The sequence below is a fragment of a genome, unplaced genomic scaffold, assembly GCF_019419815.1.
Source record: "Pyrus x bretschneideri cultivar Hongxiangsu unplaced genomic scaffold, Pyrus_bretschneideri_v1 Contig17, whole genome shotgun sequence".
NCBI lineage: Eukaryota > Viridiplantae > Streptophyta > Magnoliopsida > Rosales > Rosaceae > Pyrus > Pyrus x bretschneideri.
Genome location: NW_025999468.1, coordinates 5,261,620 through 5,279,827, shown reverse-complemented (window position 1 = coordinate 5,279,827; position 18,208 = coordinate 5,261,620). Strand labels below are relative to the sequence as shown.

Below are 18,208 nucleotides of genomic sequence, written 5' to 3'. Positions count from 1 at the left end.
GGTTTTAAACAATTTGAACCACAAAGACCTTGGAAATATTATTGTTCTCAAGGCTCTTTGATATTTTCAATCTTGCGTAAGAAATGGGATTGCCTAGCAGTTAAGACTAGTGGTAGATTTAGGCATTTTCTTTCAAGAGTTACTTGTAAGCAATCACGCTCTATATTCCGAGTACATTGAAAATCTCTCCAATGTTTGGAGCCAACAAGCATTCCACAAAACAAGAAGGCAGCAATATTACTGAGAATTATATTATTGATCTATTCCTCCTTTCATGTTTATGTACGAGACCAATTTAGATTTATATTACTTACTCTTGATCTATTCCTCCTCTCATGATCATGTACGAGAACAAATGGACATACACAACCCCATCAATTCATTTGATCAGACGGCCTTAAATTAAAAAGGATGGAGAATGTAACAAACAAATATCATACCTTAAAATATGATGGAAGGCTTTGGCGGCAGGGGTGGAGAATAGGGGCATGTATTTGATAATTTTTTAAAAGGAAAATTAATGAAAATAATTTGAAAACTTTGAATTTTAAAAATAAGGACCAAAAAAAGTAAAATAATTAGTACCAGGATTGATTTTTCTGTGTAAAAATATGATTTGTCGTTAAAGTGAACAGTATCAAAAGCTTTTCGTTAAAATTCCTTTTTTTAAATTTAAATGCATCTCACCTTGACGGTAATTGTGTAATAAGGTAGAAAAGACAATACGCATTACAAAATTATGAGTTTGAACAAAATTTTCCTGTTGCTTTTGTACTATAACATTAATACATGTATATCCAGAATAGACCACCTAGAGTGAGTGAAGACTGCTGCTGAAGCAAAAATAACAAAATAATCACGCTTACAATAAGGCCCCCGTGAGGAAAACAAAAATAAACCAGACTCGAACTTCCCTTTTGACAGTTTCAGCGAACAAGCGCCATGAAAAAGCACTCAAGCGCTCAATTTTCGGATGCCATGCGAATAGGGGAAAACCTACGTAGTAGCCTCTGAAAGAAAACATGTAAAGAGAGACACTGCCTCTTGCAAATGACTCGAGCGTTTGTCTTCAGGAATGGGAGCACTAAAAACGGTGTCAAAGCAACTTAACTGAACATCTCGTGTTGGTCCCTCGCCAATGTCGGATAAAAGCAAACTGCATATCTCGTCCGCCATCTTCGAATACACTACCCTGTTTGGTAAATATGTAAATCTCAAGATAACTGTAGAGCTAGCTACGAACAAAAATTAAAAATATCACAGAGTACTAACAAGCATGAGTTGGCTTAATAAAACCAAACAATTTTGCCTCAATCCATGCAAAAGCTCAGTCAAGGGTTGTTGAACGTACCTCACGTCAATTGGTAACCTGACACCCCAAACAGCCAAAGACTGGTTTAACTGACCAAGAAATTCCCTACAAGCAGAATTTCTGCTTTCAAGTGAATCCTGCAGCAAACATAACATGGTGCTGAGCATTCATTGAGAAAAGAAAGCAGAACTTCTGCTTTCTGACATGATAAACATCCTGTTGCATTTTTTCAATTACAGAAAGATTTAGCAATAAAAACGTTCTTCTTCTGCAGTCGCAAGTCACAACAATGGGGCTATATATCGTCTTTAAGCTATTTCCTAATCCTACCTCATGCTTATCTTGTTAGCTTCCTACTACCAAGATAAGTGCAATAGAAGATCCAGAAGTGCATCAGTAACTAGCACAATATCCATACTAAAGTCCTAAGCTATCAAGGCATGGATAACATTTCTCTCGCTTTAGATATATGCAATATTTTCATTTAGGATGCTTTTACTTTATTTTCTGACTCTGAGCGAAATGTAGAAAACCTTTTTAGGTCAATCAAATGTGAAAAACCTTAACCAAGTATATCGGTCAAACTTCAGTATAACTGTACGACATATCTTGTTCAAGCCGCTGAATTATGAGAAAGTGAAATGTCGAAATAGGGAAAACCAAGCTTTGGTGCTTGAAACAATGCAATCAGTATTACTATAATGCAGGGTTGACTATCACGCAGATCCACAAAACATTTAGAATCTTATCATGTAGGATAAGCTGTCATACCAATTCATTCATGGTATCGTTCACTTCCTGCAATGAACTTATAATTGAATAGAATGAAATATAAATCCCAGCTCCATGGTCCCAATTTTCAATTTCTGATTTGTGGTCCTCCATGGAAGTTGCAAGCCTCCATATTTCTGAGTGTTCGACTGCATTCAGAAAGGAAAAAGAAAATTACATATCCATATTAACTAGAGCAAAATCGAGGCCCAAATTTAAATTTTGGAAACAAAATCAGTTAAAAGTACATTGTCTCTAAACCAATCAACTACCTGCTTATAAATCCAAAAGGTTACAGAGATAATTGTTCTACTATATACATACACTTAACAGCAGAATGAAAAGTATTCTTTGCTATGACAGATTCCTCATCAGGGATCCTACTAGAGTACATCCTGAAACTTAAGAAACACATAATGAAACTAGATGGAAATAGAAGTTATTAAATCATACCAGACAAGAATAATTTGTGAGCAACAGAAGTTACGAAAATAGTATGCGCTCTCTGCCAATTTGCACATTCAAGAAAGTGTTCAAGAGCCTTCGCAAGTTCCCCATAGTAATTGAAATAAACAGCCTGCAATCCAGGAAAAATAAATTCATTCAAACAACAGAATAATTAAGTCGGAAGACTGAATTCCAATTCCATTTCCAAGACTTTCAGATAAGCAACCAACCATAGACAAATTAAAGGAAAACACCAGACATCAAATTTTTTGGGTTTTTATTTTTATTTTTATTTTTTTAGTATTTACCAACTGCTGTCCATAAGATTTGAACTCAGTGCACATCAAATTTTTGGTTAGAAACTTATATAGTGATCTTCTGATGAGAATGAACATAGGGAACTCCAAACCCTTGGATTCAGAAACTGGAAATTGAGAATGTCTAACCTTGTATGCATTGTAATTATGACAGTGATCATTTTATTGCCTGTCAGAAATTTAGAGCACCCTACGATTTTTAATTTAGAATTTGTGCCATGATAAAGGACAGACCTCCTACAGCCTCTATCAGCAATTCAGAACACTTGTATGATTTGTGTTGTATGATTTCTTGAGCATTACCTAGTGTATAGAAGTAGAAAAGGGGATGCTTAGATAAACAGTATCCCCAAACAGAATAACCGTGTGTTTGTCTTACTCTGTTACATGCCTGGTGAATCATAAAGAAACTAGAAGTCAATAACAGCAGACTGGTAGCCAATAGATTTCTTCTCAAAGAAAGGCTGAAGCAGGGCATTTGAAAATCTTGTCTCATATTTTTTTGGTTTGTAAATTTAGGGTCTATTTGGATGGATGAAATTAAAAGAGGAATTTAGATTTATTTATTTATTTATTTGAATTTCTTGGTAGAAGTTCAGAAATATTAATTTCTGATTGTTAGTAAAATTCATATATGCATTTACTTATTTAACAAAAAAAAAATGGTTTTGAAATATTCAAGAGAAAAGGATTGTTTGCAATCCCACATTTTTTGACATGATCAAATTTATATGTAAAGATCATGGCCATAAGAGAATTAATACTTTTAAACTCTTGCATCCAAATGGATCCTTATAAAATTTCAAATAAGACAAAAAAGACAATGAAAAAAAATATACAAGGAATAACAAACCATTTCAAAATCGAATAGGGTTTCAAACTGAATATATGGTTAGTCATTGTCAACAAGCTACTAAGGTCATTGTTTATTGGTAAACATCATTTATGTTCCAAGTATGATAATATAGAGGGCATCATAATAAATTTTGGTCATACAACTATACAGTGTATCAGTAAAATGAGAAAATATGACATACCATAGCCTCATGAAGCCATGCCTTAGGAATACCCAAGTCCTCAATGGCTTGGCGTTGTGATTCTTGTGAACTCCAGGATTCACAGTATTGGAACAAGATTTCCCGAATAAGATTAGAATGAAGATATGGAAAATCTTCAGAATGGGCCATGTGCAGGACTACATAGATCGCCCAATGACATTGCCCAAGACACAACAGCTGGGAAACAAATCCCATGTCAAGAACATGAAGTTCCTTAGAACTGATAGCCCCAACTGATTCCAACACTGCACACTGATGCCAGATCATATGGTAATCAAGTGGATCATGTGTTGACGAGAAGGCACTAAACATGGACTTCAGAAGGCCAACTTCACTTTCTTCACTGGCATGAAGCAGCATCAGATAATACGATAGGTCATAACGTTTCACCGCATTTGAATCCTCAGCCTCTTCTACCAGTCCTTCATCAATGTAGACAGGAACAGGGTATGGAGCCTTAAAATCATCAAGAAGATGTTGATAAGTGCGAAATATTGTGGGTAATGAAGTGCTAGGTTCTAATTGATACCACATCAACAACCCTAGAAACCTTTTCCAATCAATGTTAACATCGTGAAAAGCACCATGGATATTACCAGCAAGCAACTCATAAAGCCTTATCCTGTCTTTCTCAATGAAGTTGAAATCGAGCCCATTGATCCTCCAACAATCAAGTTGTTGAGCAACATCAGTACAATTGACTATGGACCCACTGGCCTGACTCAACAAACAAGCCAATCTTACATCTCCCCGAGAAGCAGCAATTTCCACAGCAGCATCCAGCTGACGCCCACTCAAAAGTAATAATATATATTCCAGATAGCTGGACTCATTCAAGGAGCTTATCTTTTCTTGTACTCGATGGGAAACATTCTCTTGCAACCAACAGCTAAACTCTGCCCTCCGAATAAGAGGTAAAGCTTCCAGGTCGACTTGTTGAGAAGCCTCCTTCACATCCTGCACCATTTCTTCCTCACTATCAGCACCCATGGATTTTGATCTTCCAACATTTTCCCTATCAGAAAAGAGAATTTTAATCAATTCCCAAATCATTATTTGGTGTGTCAGAACCAAACGGGAAGATGAAGATAGGCCGGGGACTTCCAGCTGCTTCTCAATAATATCTACATAGCTCCTGCAAATCTGTGTAAGCATCAAGCGGTTGGAGACAAGCTTTTGAAACCTCAGGTTGAATGGTCCAAATTCAATTTCCTTTGTCTGATGAGATATTCTCTTGTGAAGATCTAACGGAGAATCAATAGCCATGTCAACAAGTTCCTCCCTAACTTTGTTGTTTTCATCTCGAACAACACTGTCAATAGCAACCTTCTCTATATTGATTATGGATGACAGCATCTTTGGAGAACCGTTACTCCCTACTGGTGTTCCAGCATGCACAAGGATTCCATTTGGGCCCCATCCTACTCGAAATGACCTACCCATAAATAGACCTGCATCAACTATGTTGTGAGAATGTTTTCTGGTTACTGGTGTTTCATGCTTGAGATCAAGCTGAAAACCTTCTTTCAATGTCTTAAGGGGCATGGCCTTATTTTCCTGGGCCATTAGAATGGCTCCAGGAGAATTTGAGTCAAAACTACCATGCTTGTACTCAAGTAATGCCAGCGGGGTTTTTCGCACAGCTGGTGGAGTAGATCTCTGACTCATCCTCTGAGAAGCAAAGGATGGATTATAATGTGCAGGGATATGATTCAAATCCTCAGCCTCCGCTTCCTCATCATGAAACATCAACATTCTCATTTCTTTCATCTTTACTGGGTCAAGCCCAAGATGAGCAGGAAGAGAATGTGAAAGCACAACTCCAGTGGGATCTATTTGATTTTCTTCCTCAACATCAGAAATATCACCATTGTTCATTTCCACAAAATCTTGAGCTGAAGCAGTATCTTCCATCATGATGTCTTCTTCATCATCTTCATTCAACCCAAATCTGCTGAAATGGTGAACAAAGAATTTCCATTCCCCGCTTTCTGGATTAAACGAAATAAAGCGAGCTCCTTGTCCCTCCACACTCTTCCTCAACTTTTTCACAATATTATATTTCTGTCTCTTGTCAATATTTGACAGTCTTGTTTGTAGCACCAAGGTTACTTCCGCAGGCTTGTTAAGGCCTTGGCCAACCAAAGGCTTGACAGCTTCATCTTCATACACGATTACCTCATGTCTGTGGAACTTGACAATATTATCTAACTTCAAACACCTAATATCAGTCTTCCCAGGATACTTGACAGATCCATAACCAAGTCTCCCAACCGTGAAGTCCAACACTCGGCTACAAAAACCAGGATCTGCGTATTCTCGAGCAGCCAAATCCTTCAAAGAGGGATGCGTATAGTAATCAGCTGCTTCTAAAGTTGGTAAATAAGTTAAGGATCCTTCAAGGTAACTAAAAGTCTCAGACAAAGAAATGCCAGCATCCCGAGAGACCCTTCGTTTCTTGTGTTGACATGCTACTTGTGAATTAGGAGTTCCAGAATCAATGCCCATTCTGCAGGGTTGTAACAATCGATACGATGCTTCAAGTATAATAAAGTTCACAATAATTCCCTGAAAATGTGGAACATAAATCGAACTTTAACCACGAATATTAAAAATTAGTACTCTCAATAGCACAGCATCCATGAAATATTGCTTATAATTCTTCCCCAAATAATGGGAGAAATCGTTACATCGACACCGTAAGGGTGCCCAGAACTACAAATTGACATGATGAAGGGGAAGAAACCTCAAAATTTTAAACCAAATTGGGCTTCTGCAAAACCCTACTAACACACAGTTGCAAGACTAAATTACCAAAAAAAAAGGCCCCAACTTCACTGACACAGTAAAAAACTAACACCATCAAATCAAAACGAATCAAAAGCAATCATCAGTGAGCTCTGAGTAAACACTTACACTGCATTCAGCTCCTGTTCCGCTCGGTTTTAGCCAAGTCAAGCATTTGAGACTACTTTCAGTTCCTCCATAATTTTGTCGGCTACCATTTCAGAGCACAACCCTAAAAAATCAAAGGCCTGCAACTTCAATGGAGCACAGCAAAGAGAACAATTAGTGGTGTCCTCCTAAGCGTTTGAAATAAAAGACGGAGCAGAAGTAAGGGGTTCTGCGGCGTCGGAGGGGATGGGCTTACCCTTTATCGCGCGCTTTGTCCAAACTAAATATGAGTGTTCTAATTTCATGTTTTTTTATTTTATTTAAATTTTGTTTCTAATTCCTCAATTTCTTAAATTTTTTAAAATTAATTTTAACTGAACATACTTAGGATGTTATAAATTTCTTTAAAATTTTAATTAAATAAATTCAAATTCCTAAAAATTTTAATAAATTATCTTAAAATATTAATTGAATATACTTAAAATTTTAAAAAATCACATACACTTCTGATCAGATACCTCTCAATTTATTAAAAAATTAAAAACACTTCAAATCCCAAATGAATACATCCTAAATTTTCGATGCACTTCGGTGATAATCGAGGGGGTAAAAACGGACGTTGCATGTGAGAAAAACAAAAAGGTGGAGTGGAGAGCAAAAAATGAGAGGCTTGTACCGGAGGAGCTCGCTATGGAAGACAAGAAGAGAAGCTCCGCACTCACTCTTCTTCTTCTCAAATGCTCTCTGTACCGACGCCAACATTGATGGGGTTCAAAGCTCCAGGATCAAGGTCTTCGATCGCCACTTCAGACGCAAACAGGTTCTAATTTACTCTCTCTTTTTTTTCCCACAAATTTCAGTAAAAGCATCGAACTTTAGCAATTTCCAATTGGGTTGAGAGATGGGCATTCTGATAAATTATTGGATTAATTAAAGTTCATTTTTTTTGCTTTCTCAGAAATGAAAATAATAATAAACATTGTTATTTGTTATTGTTGTTTGTGTGCAGCTTGATCGAGCTACTTGGTTGATGCGTTCCAAGGATTCTTTTGTTGATACTGTGGCTGAGAATCTATTAGATCGTTTGGAGGTAAAAACCCAGTTTCCTTTTTAATTTACTTTAACTTTTCATGTTTAAATCTATTTGTTCTACTTAAGGAATGAATTATGATCAGAACAGAGAATTTTGCCACTATAATTTGTTGGCTTCATCACTGTTTAAATCTATTTCTGATGGTAAGAACACTGCTCGTGACGATTTATTTAGTTCGGCATCTGTATGACATTGCATATCTTGAGGCTTGAGCTGTTCTATAGCCGATGAGCCGATACCTCATCATGCTGTTCTCTGTGGTTTTCATAGGACTCTGGTGATTTGTAGAATGCCATTTCCGTGAGTGCCTCAGTGCTTTCGAAAGTCCCTGTGTGCATCTTTCTGAAAGGCTTTTTTATGTTTCTGTCTGTGGTGCTCAATATTCAAAGAGAAATATTTCACTTTGTACTTAAGAATATGTATTTTTTATAAGAGAAATGATAACTTCCATTGCAATGTTTGGGCTTATGCAAAATGTTAAAACCCCATTATATCATTGCATTTACACTGCTAGTATTTTCTTCCCTTTTGTGTATAAATTTCCATGTGTATCATATTGAAGGACTGCAAGAAAACATTTCCAGCGGCATTATGTTTAGGGGGTCAATTGGAAGCTGTCAGGCGCTTGTTACGTGGTCGTGGTAAGAAATTAGTTTTGTAATACCTTTCTCCTTTAGGCTTTCTTTTAGCTTTAACATATTGTCTAATGTGTAATTTTCATAGTTAATGAGATAAAATGGCTATTTCAAGCCTTATTGATGAAAATTATCTTATTACAAATGATGCTATTCAGGAAGTGAGTGAAAAGATTTTGTGTTGCCAGAGAGGTCCCGGTTGTTCCATGTTCTACATTTTCCACAATAAGGTTCTATGTAGTCTCGAATCTGTGTTTTGTGCTGGTGATTGTCTAACTTAGCTTCCCCAGTGATGTTTAATAAGAAATAACGGTATGATTGTTATTGAATTGGTACCACTCACCAATCATCAATTTCCTACCATGTACCACAGTAGCATCCATAAGTAGAGCCTTAACAGAAATGGTCTCTGTGTGTGTGCGTGTGTGACACAAGTGGACAAGTGGGAACAAAACAACCCAATCACACTAGTAGTTTCCAAGATAAGCTGACTAAGGCAAAAGCAGGGATGTATATATGGTGGCATAATGTGATTCCTTAGGTACAGTCTTACTTAGCTTTTTTTGTTTTTGTTTTTATCTTTATTTTCGCCAATGCTAGGTGCCATTGAAAAGCTCATTATGATGTCTGCATCATCTGACATGGTAGAACTGTGTAGAAATGCTGAGCGTGAGTTACAAACTGAAAACATTGAAACATCCTTTATGGTTGGTGACGAAGAGTTTTTGCCCGTTAAGGAAAAGTATCTCTCTACATTTAATTTCTTGGTTTTGGTTATGTTCTATCTTGAGTGATTTTTAATTTTGATAAAATATCCTCTAATTTTATGTGTCAAGTTCTGTGGATCTGGTATTAAGCTGCTTGGGACTTCACTGGACAAATGATCTTCCAGGAGCCATGATACAGGTTTTTTTACCCTTTCATTGTTGTGTGCCTGAACATTCAAGTTCAATGATAGTTTTGGTATTTGGATCTGTTATAACTCATGTGAGGGTGATGCAAAGAATTCATGGAGGAGAATATAACAAAACACTTGTTAAAACTTGCATGTTTTACACACACACACACACACTGTGCTCTGAAAAATGGTTATTTATGTTATGGCTCTTCATTTCATATATGTACCTTCAAAACTATATAGATGATTTTAAATTTAAGCTGTTAAAAAATTATGCTTTTTTCTTTTACTTTACAAAAGATTTAATAGCTTTTAGTCAAATTCCTAAATCATATTGAAAAATCAAATTCAGAACTTTGCAACTTTCAAAGTAGAACTACATAAGCTCGCATTTGCTGAGAAAATACGAATTTATGAGACATACTCGTACATCGACCGAGACATGAGAATAAAAATCTGCACGATTTGAATGAAATAGTATTTTTCAATATATCAAATACTTAACTTATAAAAACATGTACAAAAACTCTTTCGTAATTGTTAACACCTTATTGAAAAGTTATATCAGTTACTTTTAAAGGGAGATATTCTGCTTGTAGTTTTGTTGGTTGATGATGAAACATGATTGCTGTTGCTCTTATGCAGTTAATTCACACAAATTTATTGGTGATTTTCATGTTTGTACCCTTAATTTTTTTTTCTCCATTCATTTATCTGTGTTATATAATCCAGAATGTTATCATTGTCGTCATCGTCGTCATCTCATCAGAGTTCAGAATGTAACTGCATGAAAATATCTAAGACAAATGTTTATATTTGACAGTGCAGATTGGCATTGAAGCCAGATGGCCTATTTTTAGCAGCAATTCTGGGTGGAGAAACCTTAAAGTTGTTTATTCTTTGTTGACTTGTCAGTTACATTGAAACTTGAAAAGTAGTTTAATTTTTTTAATTTGTTGATGATTGACTTATCCTTTTTTGTTACTAGAGAGCTGAGAATAGCGTGCACCGTGGCACAAATGGAGCGTGAAGGAGGCATCAGTCCACGAATATCACCTTTGGCGCAAGTATGTAATTTGTTGCATAATTGCTTTCATTTGTCCACGAATATCACCTTTTGGCACAATGGCTACACGTGCCTCTCGTTACCAAATATAATTGATCTGCTTTTTAGACTCCTGTTACGCTCATGCCGAACATATTTTTTGGGGGGGAGGGGGGGGGGTGTGGACATTGAGGGTACAAAAGCCCATGTTGTTTTTGTTTCCATGCTCTGTTATTTTAGGTTTTCTGTAAAATTATATTATTGTGTGGTTAAAAATCGGCTTGTAAACCCTTCCACACATTTTCCTTGCTTAGTTGCGGGATGCAGGCAATCTTTTGACCAGGGCAGGCTTTACCCTTCCAGGTGTTGATGTGGACGAATTTGTAGTAAGATATCCAAGTGGTGAGACTTTATGGCTAATGCTTCTTGGACGTTCCATGTCTCAGTTAATATGTTTGTTCGTTCAATTTTAGGTTTATATGGTGTTTATTTAAGCTTAATTGCATGTTATCGCATGGGTGAAAAAATAATTATGGGCACAAAGTCCTTTACAATGAAATGGTGCATTGCACATGGAAGACAGAAAGTCCACTTGATGCCATCTAGAAGAAGTGGTAACTGGTGTTAGTATACTTATGCTGGGTGATTCTTAGATTTATGGTGCCCTATGTAGAGATTGACAATATGGCTCTAATATACACACTCATGTAATAAGGGCCTATATGACATATTATAACCCACTTTGTATATGAAATTTATATATTTCAAAGAGGGTCTACATCTAAAACAGTTCGGTGATCCTTCAACTTTGGGGGCCTGTTTCATGGTACTATTTGCTTATGGCTATGGCAGGCCCTAGTTTTTCTGCCTTGCATTCAGACTGTTTAAATGTATTCAACATGCCTGGAAGGCAATTACTTGATTATCTGATCCAAACTTGGGGCCAACCTCTAATTTTCCCTGGCTTTCAGCTCATTTTTCTGTTTGTTTTTAAGTTCTTAGTTTTTTTAGGTTGGGCAGGAAAGGGGGTGGGGCCTTGTATGCCAAAAAGATGACTGATTTGGGTAGCATTGAATTTAAAGTCCTCAGTTCTACAAACTTTATTCTTTTTTGAACCGAAGTATCTTTATTTTGCAATATTTTATTTTAATGAATTTCCTCTCGCTGTCCCTGTATCCTAAGTCTTAGTCATTATTTATTTTTCTCTCCGTTCGGTGTAGCTCTGGATCTCATAGAACATTTGCGTGCAATGGGTGAAACCAATGCTCTGCTACAAAGGAACACTGTAAGATATATTTACTTTTGGGATGAACAACTTTGTTTCTTTACATTATCATTGTAAGATATATTTACTTCTGGATTGATAGGTGTGATATGCTTATAATTCAAACCAGATTTTAAAGAGAGAAACAGCCCTGGCCACCGCAGCAATTTATGATTCAATGTTTGCAGCAGAAGATGGCACCATCCCAGCAACCTTCCAGGTGAGCACATGATAAACTCCCTTACAAGTGGTGGCTTGAAAAATAGATAATGAAATAACCGTTGTAACTGGGAAGAACAAAAGGATAAAGGCCGGTGTGGACATTCTTGATGGTTCGGTTTTTCGTGTGTATGCCAAGTTGCTGACACCAGATGCCCGTCTCCCTTTTCTGGTTGACTGGCAGTATAATTATTTTTCTTCTTAGTCAAATGGCATAGGTTTCTTGCTTAGATTTTAGGTCTTAACACTCGTGCATTAAGACCTAAAATTTAAGCATGTAGGGTTTTTCTACACCTTAAAAGAAGCAACCCCGTCGAGGATGGGATAAGAATCTAAATAAACTGATGAAAATGGTGCCTGTCAAAGAAGTGCTACTAGCATTATGAAATATAACAAGCCGGTTGTCCGGCCAAGGGAGCCGGGTGAGCAAATGCACACCGGGACCAAATCTGGACATTAATGTTGATCAGAGAGTTTGTCTGTGCGTGTGTATATATATTAGCAAATGTTGTTATCTCATACCATATGTTGCTTACGAGACTATTAACCGAAACAATTGAACAACTGGATTCTTTGTTGTTGTGTTGTTTGAATTTGTAGTCTAATAATATAAAATGTGGCAAGAGAACACTTTCACATGCTACATGAAACTAGAAAATGAAAAATGTAATTCACATATTATACGCTGTATTGAATGGTTTTTCAATACTTAACAAATTGAAAGTAAAAGTTTCCTTTTATAAATGACTGAAATTGGTGGTTCCGCTGGAATCCGTCATCTAATTTTTCATGTTACCTGTATGCTTATATGTGATCTAAAATTGTCCAAATGGACGTGGATTGGACAATGCTAATTTTTCTAAATGTACCATTCGAAAACATTTAGGATACTGAACACAGAGATAAAATTAAGTTGTTCGATCAACCATCCTCTGTCCAGCCACCCTTGCTTGTCTTTTGATTTGTTTTAGTCTTGGTAACTGAGAGTGTTCAAGCTGCTATTGTCTAAGATGTGTACGCAACCTATTCTAATGCAGTTTTGTTTTCCTCTCGTATGTTGTCTGTGCCATGGACTCGTCTCTTAAACTGTACCACTGAAGTTATTTGGAGATCTTAGTCCCACACTTCATTTGATCTCTATCATATCTGTATTTGTGCACGTGTGTAACAAGCTGATCCAGAAACTCTGCTCTTATCGGACGAATGCGTCTGTGTGTTGTTGGATTTGCAGGTGATATATATGACAGGATGGAGGGACCATCCATCTCAGCAGAGGGCAAAGAGGAGGGGGTCAGCAACTGTATCTTTTCAGGACATCCAGAAGCAATTTGGAAGTGAGGATTGATCTCTCTATGTGCTCACGTTTTCTAAGCAAATGAAGGTCGACTGAGAGGAGAAAGTTGTACGACCAGAATGCGGGGTTCGGTCAATCAGAATATTGGGCGATTGTTTTATGGAAGTTTTAACGAAACACTTTCGCTACTGTTCACTTTTAACGAAAATGACATTTTTACTCTAAAAAGTCACTCTTGTTACTATTCACTTATGACATCTTTTTGTCATTTTGATTAAAATTCAAAGTTTTCAAACTATTTTTATTAGTTTTTCTTTGTTTTATTTCACTTCATTTTTATAGATAATTTTCTAATTTTTATTAGAAAAATTTGCATAAATACCACTGAAAATAAAATAAAATTGATTATTCTAATGAATCTTACGTCCAAGTGTTGAACTAACCAATTTCAAAAACAATATTTCAGAAAAATGATGAGCATAAGGGTGATATGATGGGTTAAGAGCATCTAATTAGTTTGACAATCAAGATTTGTTTGTTTACCATTTTAGTCAATTGCCCCATACGTCCGTTATCCTTGTTCAAGTTTATCACATCTTGTGCACTTGGAAGGATATTTAATCAATTCATAGGATGCGAGTAAGACCTCTTGAAATAGAAAAGCAACTTACATGGATCGATTTGAATCCAATAGTATGATCTTGATTTGCATACTAAGCGACGGTGAACTCGTTTTAAGTAGGTGCACTTGAAATATATTGGGGTGCAATACGACGCTAAAAAAAAAACCCAACCATTAGAAGCATAAACACGTTAATGAAAAAACTTTTTTTTTGACTTTTTCATTTTGCATCAATTTGAACGTCAAACTGCTTGTCCAATCCTACATAAAGGTTTTTGGTAGGTCTCTATCCCATTTTGAAAATCACCCTAAATCTGAAGAGTGTGAATTGTATTTAATCACAAAATTCACGTCTTATTGTATTGAGTTAATGTATGTGGAGTAATGTCTAGTTAGGATATTTGTTAGGGGTTTGGTTTATTCCATGTGAAGTGTATTAGTGTAAATGATTTTGCTAGGATAAATATCTAAATATTTTATCAAGTGGTTCAAGAGTGGTTTATGTGTGTGGAGAGATTTTTCAATGTACTCGAAACACGATCTGATACACTACTTGTCATAATACAAGTAGAGGTAGAAATACTTAAAATAAAAAAACCACATCTCCACTTATATTATGATACGCAATGTATTGAGCTGTATTTCAGTAATAGAAAAAAAATCTGTGATCGTAATTTGATTGGTTGTGTGTATATAAACCTCGCATTAAAAAAAAAATGATAACATAAGCCCAAAATATAACAAGATGAAGACGTAGGAGAGAGTATATTTTAAGGGAGAAGCCGTGGGCACTTCCCCATCCAAAACTTCACTGAAGAGTACTGATTTAGTAGACATGCATGGACTCAAAACTTAGAAAAAAAAAAAGAAAAAAAAAGTGGAATCCAGAGCAGTAGCTCATCAAGCTTCAAGATATGAGGAAATAAATTAATGAATTCTAACTGACAATTAAACTGAGATCCAACATTTCATTCTTGCTTTCCAAAAAATTCAAAAACAAGAATGCAAAAACACAAAACAAAAAAAAGAATGCGGACTTTTCCATATGTGAACCACGAGAAATTTTTAAGGTGTCGAGAACACGACTTAGTACACCAAGTGTCATAATATAATTGGCTGGAATTTTTTTTCTTTCCAGTTTTAAACCAATTGTATCATTACACTTAATGGACTCGAGCACGTTCCCACTTCCCGATACATTAAAAAATCTCTCGCAAACCACATCTTGCAGACTATCTATTCGATCTATTCTAATTAAGAAGAAATAAAACGTACGAGCACTAAGAAAACATTCTGTAACTTTTGGCTTGTACAATAATCTCACGTGCTCCTCCTATGGGTGAAAAAATGGCCAGCAGGACGCCTACAACGATCGAAAACTGAAATCGAAGCACAAAATAAAAAAGTAGAGTTTAGCTTTTGCGTATTGATTATATAAAACTTAACAAAAATATAATAACAATTTGATAAAATAAAGAAAGAATATATGTCACTGAAAAGCTAGCTAATGTTTTCTGAACATACCCACGATGCCCACCAATGTTTGCTAAATTTTTTTGGTTTTTGTGTGACAATCCACATAATGCAAGGCATCTGCATCAAATTCAGTTCACCAACTTTAAATCGTACACAGATACTAATTATCAAGATAAATACAATGTTAAATAATTGTGGTGTTATTTTTCGTCCGTTGAGATTGTATTATGAACTCACGTAATATGATGTCGAGGAGAACACTAAGCCTCCAAATAACCCTAACAATCCTCCAAAAAATGGAATGCACATTGCAATGAATCCTGCTGTGACTATATAAAAATTTCCAAGAAAATCAAACATCATCAGAACACAAAAGATGTCACATATGTGAGCAGAGAGAGAGAGAGAGAGAGAGAGAGAGAGAGAGAGAGAGAGAGAGAGAGAGAGAGAGAGATCATATATATAGAGAGAAATGATAATTTTGTTTCATTGGGGGGAAGGGTAGAAAAATAGTACTTACGTACGTACGCACTGCGAGCAATGAGGCGCAATTGTCTTCCTGGTTTGAATGTTAAATTATTTACTAAAAACGACTCGATCACATCAAACACAGGCATTGAAAATACCTGAAATATATTGAAGCATTAGCAATTAATTTAGTTAATTGATTATGTCATGACTGTCTTATTGGTCTATAATGTATGCATGCTTTTACTAATTATATAGTGTGTTTGTTTAATTACCTGATAGCTTCCTATAACATGGAAAAACACCATAAGGTTGGCAACTGCGATGACCCAAGCAGGTTTTTCTAGTGAGAGGAGAACATCATCGTCTACAGTATTGCCAAAAGCCCAAAAGCCAGAGATTGCAACTGCAAGATAGCAAAATATTACGATGCTGTAAGCGACGACGACACCTCTCCACATGGCAATTCTTGAGGGTTTCTCTGGAGTTGAAGGGATTGTGGCTTGAATCTCTAAAGCCACGCTGTGTCCTGCAAAAGCAAACGCTATTGTTCCAAATCCACTCAACATATCAAATACTCTGCCTGGTGTCGAATGAGATCGAAATGAATGATCAACATGCTCGTGGTGATCCACACCCATTATTGTCGATGTCACAAACGCTATCATAGCATAACTGCATGCAACAAAGATATAATTTCATAAGTTTTTGATTGACAAACAGGGTTCTAATAATATGTGGTTTAGATTAGAATCACATCATCAGAAATAACTGGAAATGAATAATTAACAACGAAGGAATATATACCCGAAAGACATGAATGCGGCGAGAAGAGAAATTCCTTTCAAAGAATTGAAATTGGGAGATTGGGAGATCCCTAATTGCAAAATAGTGAAGAAGAGGATGAAATATGTTTGTCTAATATCACCTATGCTTGGAACAACAAGTTCGAAGAATTTTTTCAATGACTTGCCACCAGTGACTGTATACACAATGGATGAAGCCACTTGCACAGTCACCTGCTGCGGCATAATAATCCAGTACCCTAGTTTTGGCCCAAAACAATGCTGCCCTAGTTCTGGGTATCGATCAAAACGCTGTCCGGGCACTATTTCATGCAGTCTTATCAGTTGCCAGAATGAGTAGAAAGTGATCACCCAGGACAAGATTATGGCTGCAATTCCAGGGCCCCTGAATAAATAAATATCAACGTACCATAAGATATTTATGTTTAGTCACACTCCATCAAGCGTTTGTATCTAGAAATTTGATTCAGTTTTATATATGTGGTATATATTAGCAAGAACTAAAATTCTTACTCTTAACTATATATATATATATATATATATAGAGAGAGAGAGAGAGAGAGATATTACCAGCCAAGTCCTGATAATGCATATGGTAAGCCCAGTATTCCTGCACCAACAACAGCCGTGACATTGTGGAAAGCTGAGTACCACCATTTTGCATTCCTTTTAGCTGTGATGGGCAGCCAGTTATTTATGTCAAATTGCTCTTGGGCACTTCTAGTTTCAGCCCCTGCTCCAGTTGCATTCGTAGTGTTTTCCTGGATTTTAATTGCATACATAGAAATATATATATTAGGTTCATTCACGAACAGCGATCAAGATACAAATTAGAAACCCAAAAGTAAACTATGTTAGATTTTTGGATCGCCGGGCTTTCCCTACTCTAATGATACCGATAGAGTCTCCAATTTAACCACCTGCCTAATCTGTCAGGTGTGGGTTTTACTGCAAAAGGTCTCGTTATTAGTTAGAATAGTGTAATCCTATTTAAACCCATTGGATTTCTTTGAACCCACCAATGTGGGACTTTAACGAACTAACTAGCTATTGGTCTAGTGGAATGATGAGTATATATCACCCATCGTAGACAGATCGATGAATCGGCATTCACATACCGGGCTGCTTCCTAGCGGATTAATAAACTCCGGGCTGCTTCCCTGGATTTGAATTTCATAGCAACATTAAATCAGTGTATTGTGATTAGCAAAGTACAAAAGATTTACCAAAAATAAAAGAAAATGTGTATGTTTTGATGAGTATCATAAACATATGCACTTACAGCTTGAGCACTTCTTGAGTGATGTGGGTTGGTCATTGTGGTAGTCTTGTTGATTGATTAGCTAGCTTGCCAAAGAGAGTTACTGTCAAAAGTACACTGGGGGAGCTTAAATACTAGAATTTGGATAGAGTGGAGTGTGCTGTCTGTATCTTAGAGATCCTGATTTGTTGGGTCTTGAATTAGTCGTAGAGTCTAAACTACAGTGTTGTGGTGAGCTGAGCAGTACCCTGGAGAAAATAAAGGAACAACCAGATCAGCCTTATCTAATGTAATATGATTAAAACTAAGTATTAATTACTCCCTTTA

The 18,208-nt window shown here is 36.3% G+C and overlaps 3 protein-coding genes across 8 annotated transcripts; 1 reads left to right on the top strand and 2 right to left on the bottom strand.

Annotated features, from left to right (window-relative positions):
* Nucleotides 1-740: 740 nt before the first annotated feature.
* On the bottom strand, nucleotides 741-7,091 carry LOC103967483 (nuclear pore complex protein NUP96). The gene is made up of 6 exons (XM_009380744.3): nucleotides 6,822-7,091; nucleotides 3,885-6,473; nucleotides 2,537-2,660; nucleotides 2,084-2,232; nucleotides 1,352-1,449; nucleotides 741-1,192 (listed from the first exon to the last, which is right to left on the bottom strand). Exons 2-6 carry the CDS (start codon nucleotides 6,411-6,413, stop codon nucleotides 997-999), a joined length of 3,096 nt encoding a protein of 1,031 aa, XP_009379019.2. The 5' UTR covers nucleotides 6,414-6,473; nucleotides 6,822-7,091; the 3' UTR covers nucleotides 741-996.
* Nucleotides 7,092-7,323: 232 nt separating this feature from the next.
* On the top strand, nucleotides 7,324-13,496 carry LOC103967471 (putative methyltransferase At1g22800, mitochondrial). Of its 5 annotated transcripts, none has more exons than XR_007257348.1 (11): nucleotides 7,324-7,620; nucleotides 7,810-7,890; nucleotides 8,456-8,534; nucleotides 9,129-9,270; nucleotides 9,365-9,434; nucleotides 10,250-10,314; nucleotides 10,415-10,493; nucleotides 10,786-10,916; nucleotides 11,692-11,756; nucleotides 11,866-11,955; nucleotides 13,186-13,238. XR_007257348.1 is itself a non-coding variant. In XM_048581558.1 (11 exons), the coding sequence occupies exons 1-11, from the start codon at nucleotides 7,462-7,464 to the stop codon at nucleotides 13,187-13,189; spliced, it is 954 nt and encodes a 317-aa protein (XP_048437515.1). In that variant the 5' UTR covers nucleotides 7,327-7,461; the 3' UTR covers nucleotides 13,190-13,287. The 5 variants fall into 5 exon arrangements, 4 of the variants coding, with proteins under 4 accessions (XP_048437516.1, XP_048437517.1, XP_048437515.1 ...); XM_048581558.1 differs by having other exon boundaries at nucleotides 7,327-7,620; nucleotides 10,786-10,873; nucleotides 13,154-13,287; XM_009380725.3 differs by having other exon boundaries at nucleotides 7,330-7,620; nucleotides 10,786-10,873; nucleotides 13,186-13,496.
* A 1,654-nt stretch (nucleotides 13,497-15,150) lies between these two features.
* On the bottom strand, nucleotides 15,151-17,938 carry LOC103967462 (lysine histidine transporter-like 5). 2 transcript variants are annotated; one of them, XM_048581265.1, is made up of 9 exons: nucleotides 17,903-17,938; nucleotides 17,739-17,780; nucleotides 17,191-17,381; nucleotides 16,622-17,005; nucleotides 16,090-16,489; nucleotides 15,867-15,972; nucleotides 15,584-15,675; nucleotides 15,395-15,463; nucleotides 15,151-15,249 (listed from the first exon to the last, which is right to left on the bottom strand). In XM_048581265.1, exons 1-9 carry the CDS (start codon nucleotides 17,936-17,938, stop codon nucleotides 15,151-15,153), a joined length of 1,419 nt encoding a protein of 472 aa, XP_048437222.1. The 2 variants fall into 2 exon arrangements, with proteins under 2 accessions (XP_048437222.1, XP_009378994.2); XM_009380719.2 differs by lacking the exon at nucleotides 17,739-17,780.
* Nucleotides 17,939-18,208: the final 270 nt, after the last annotated feature.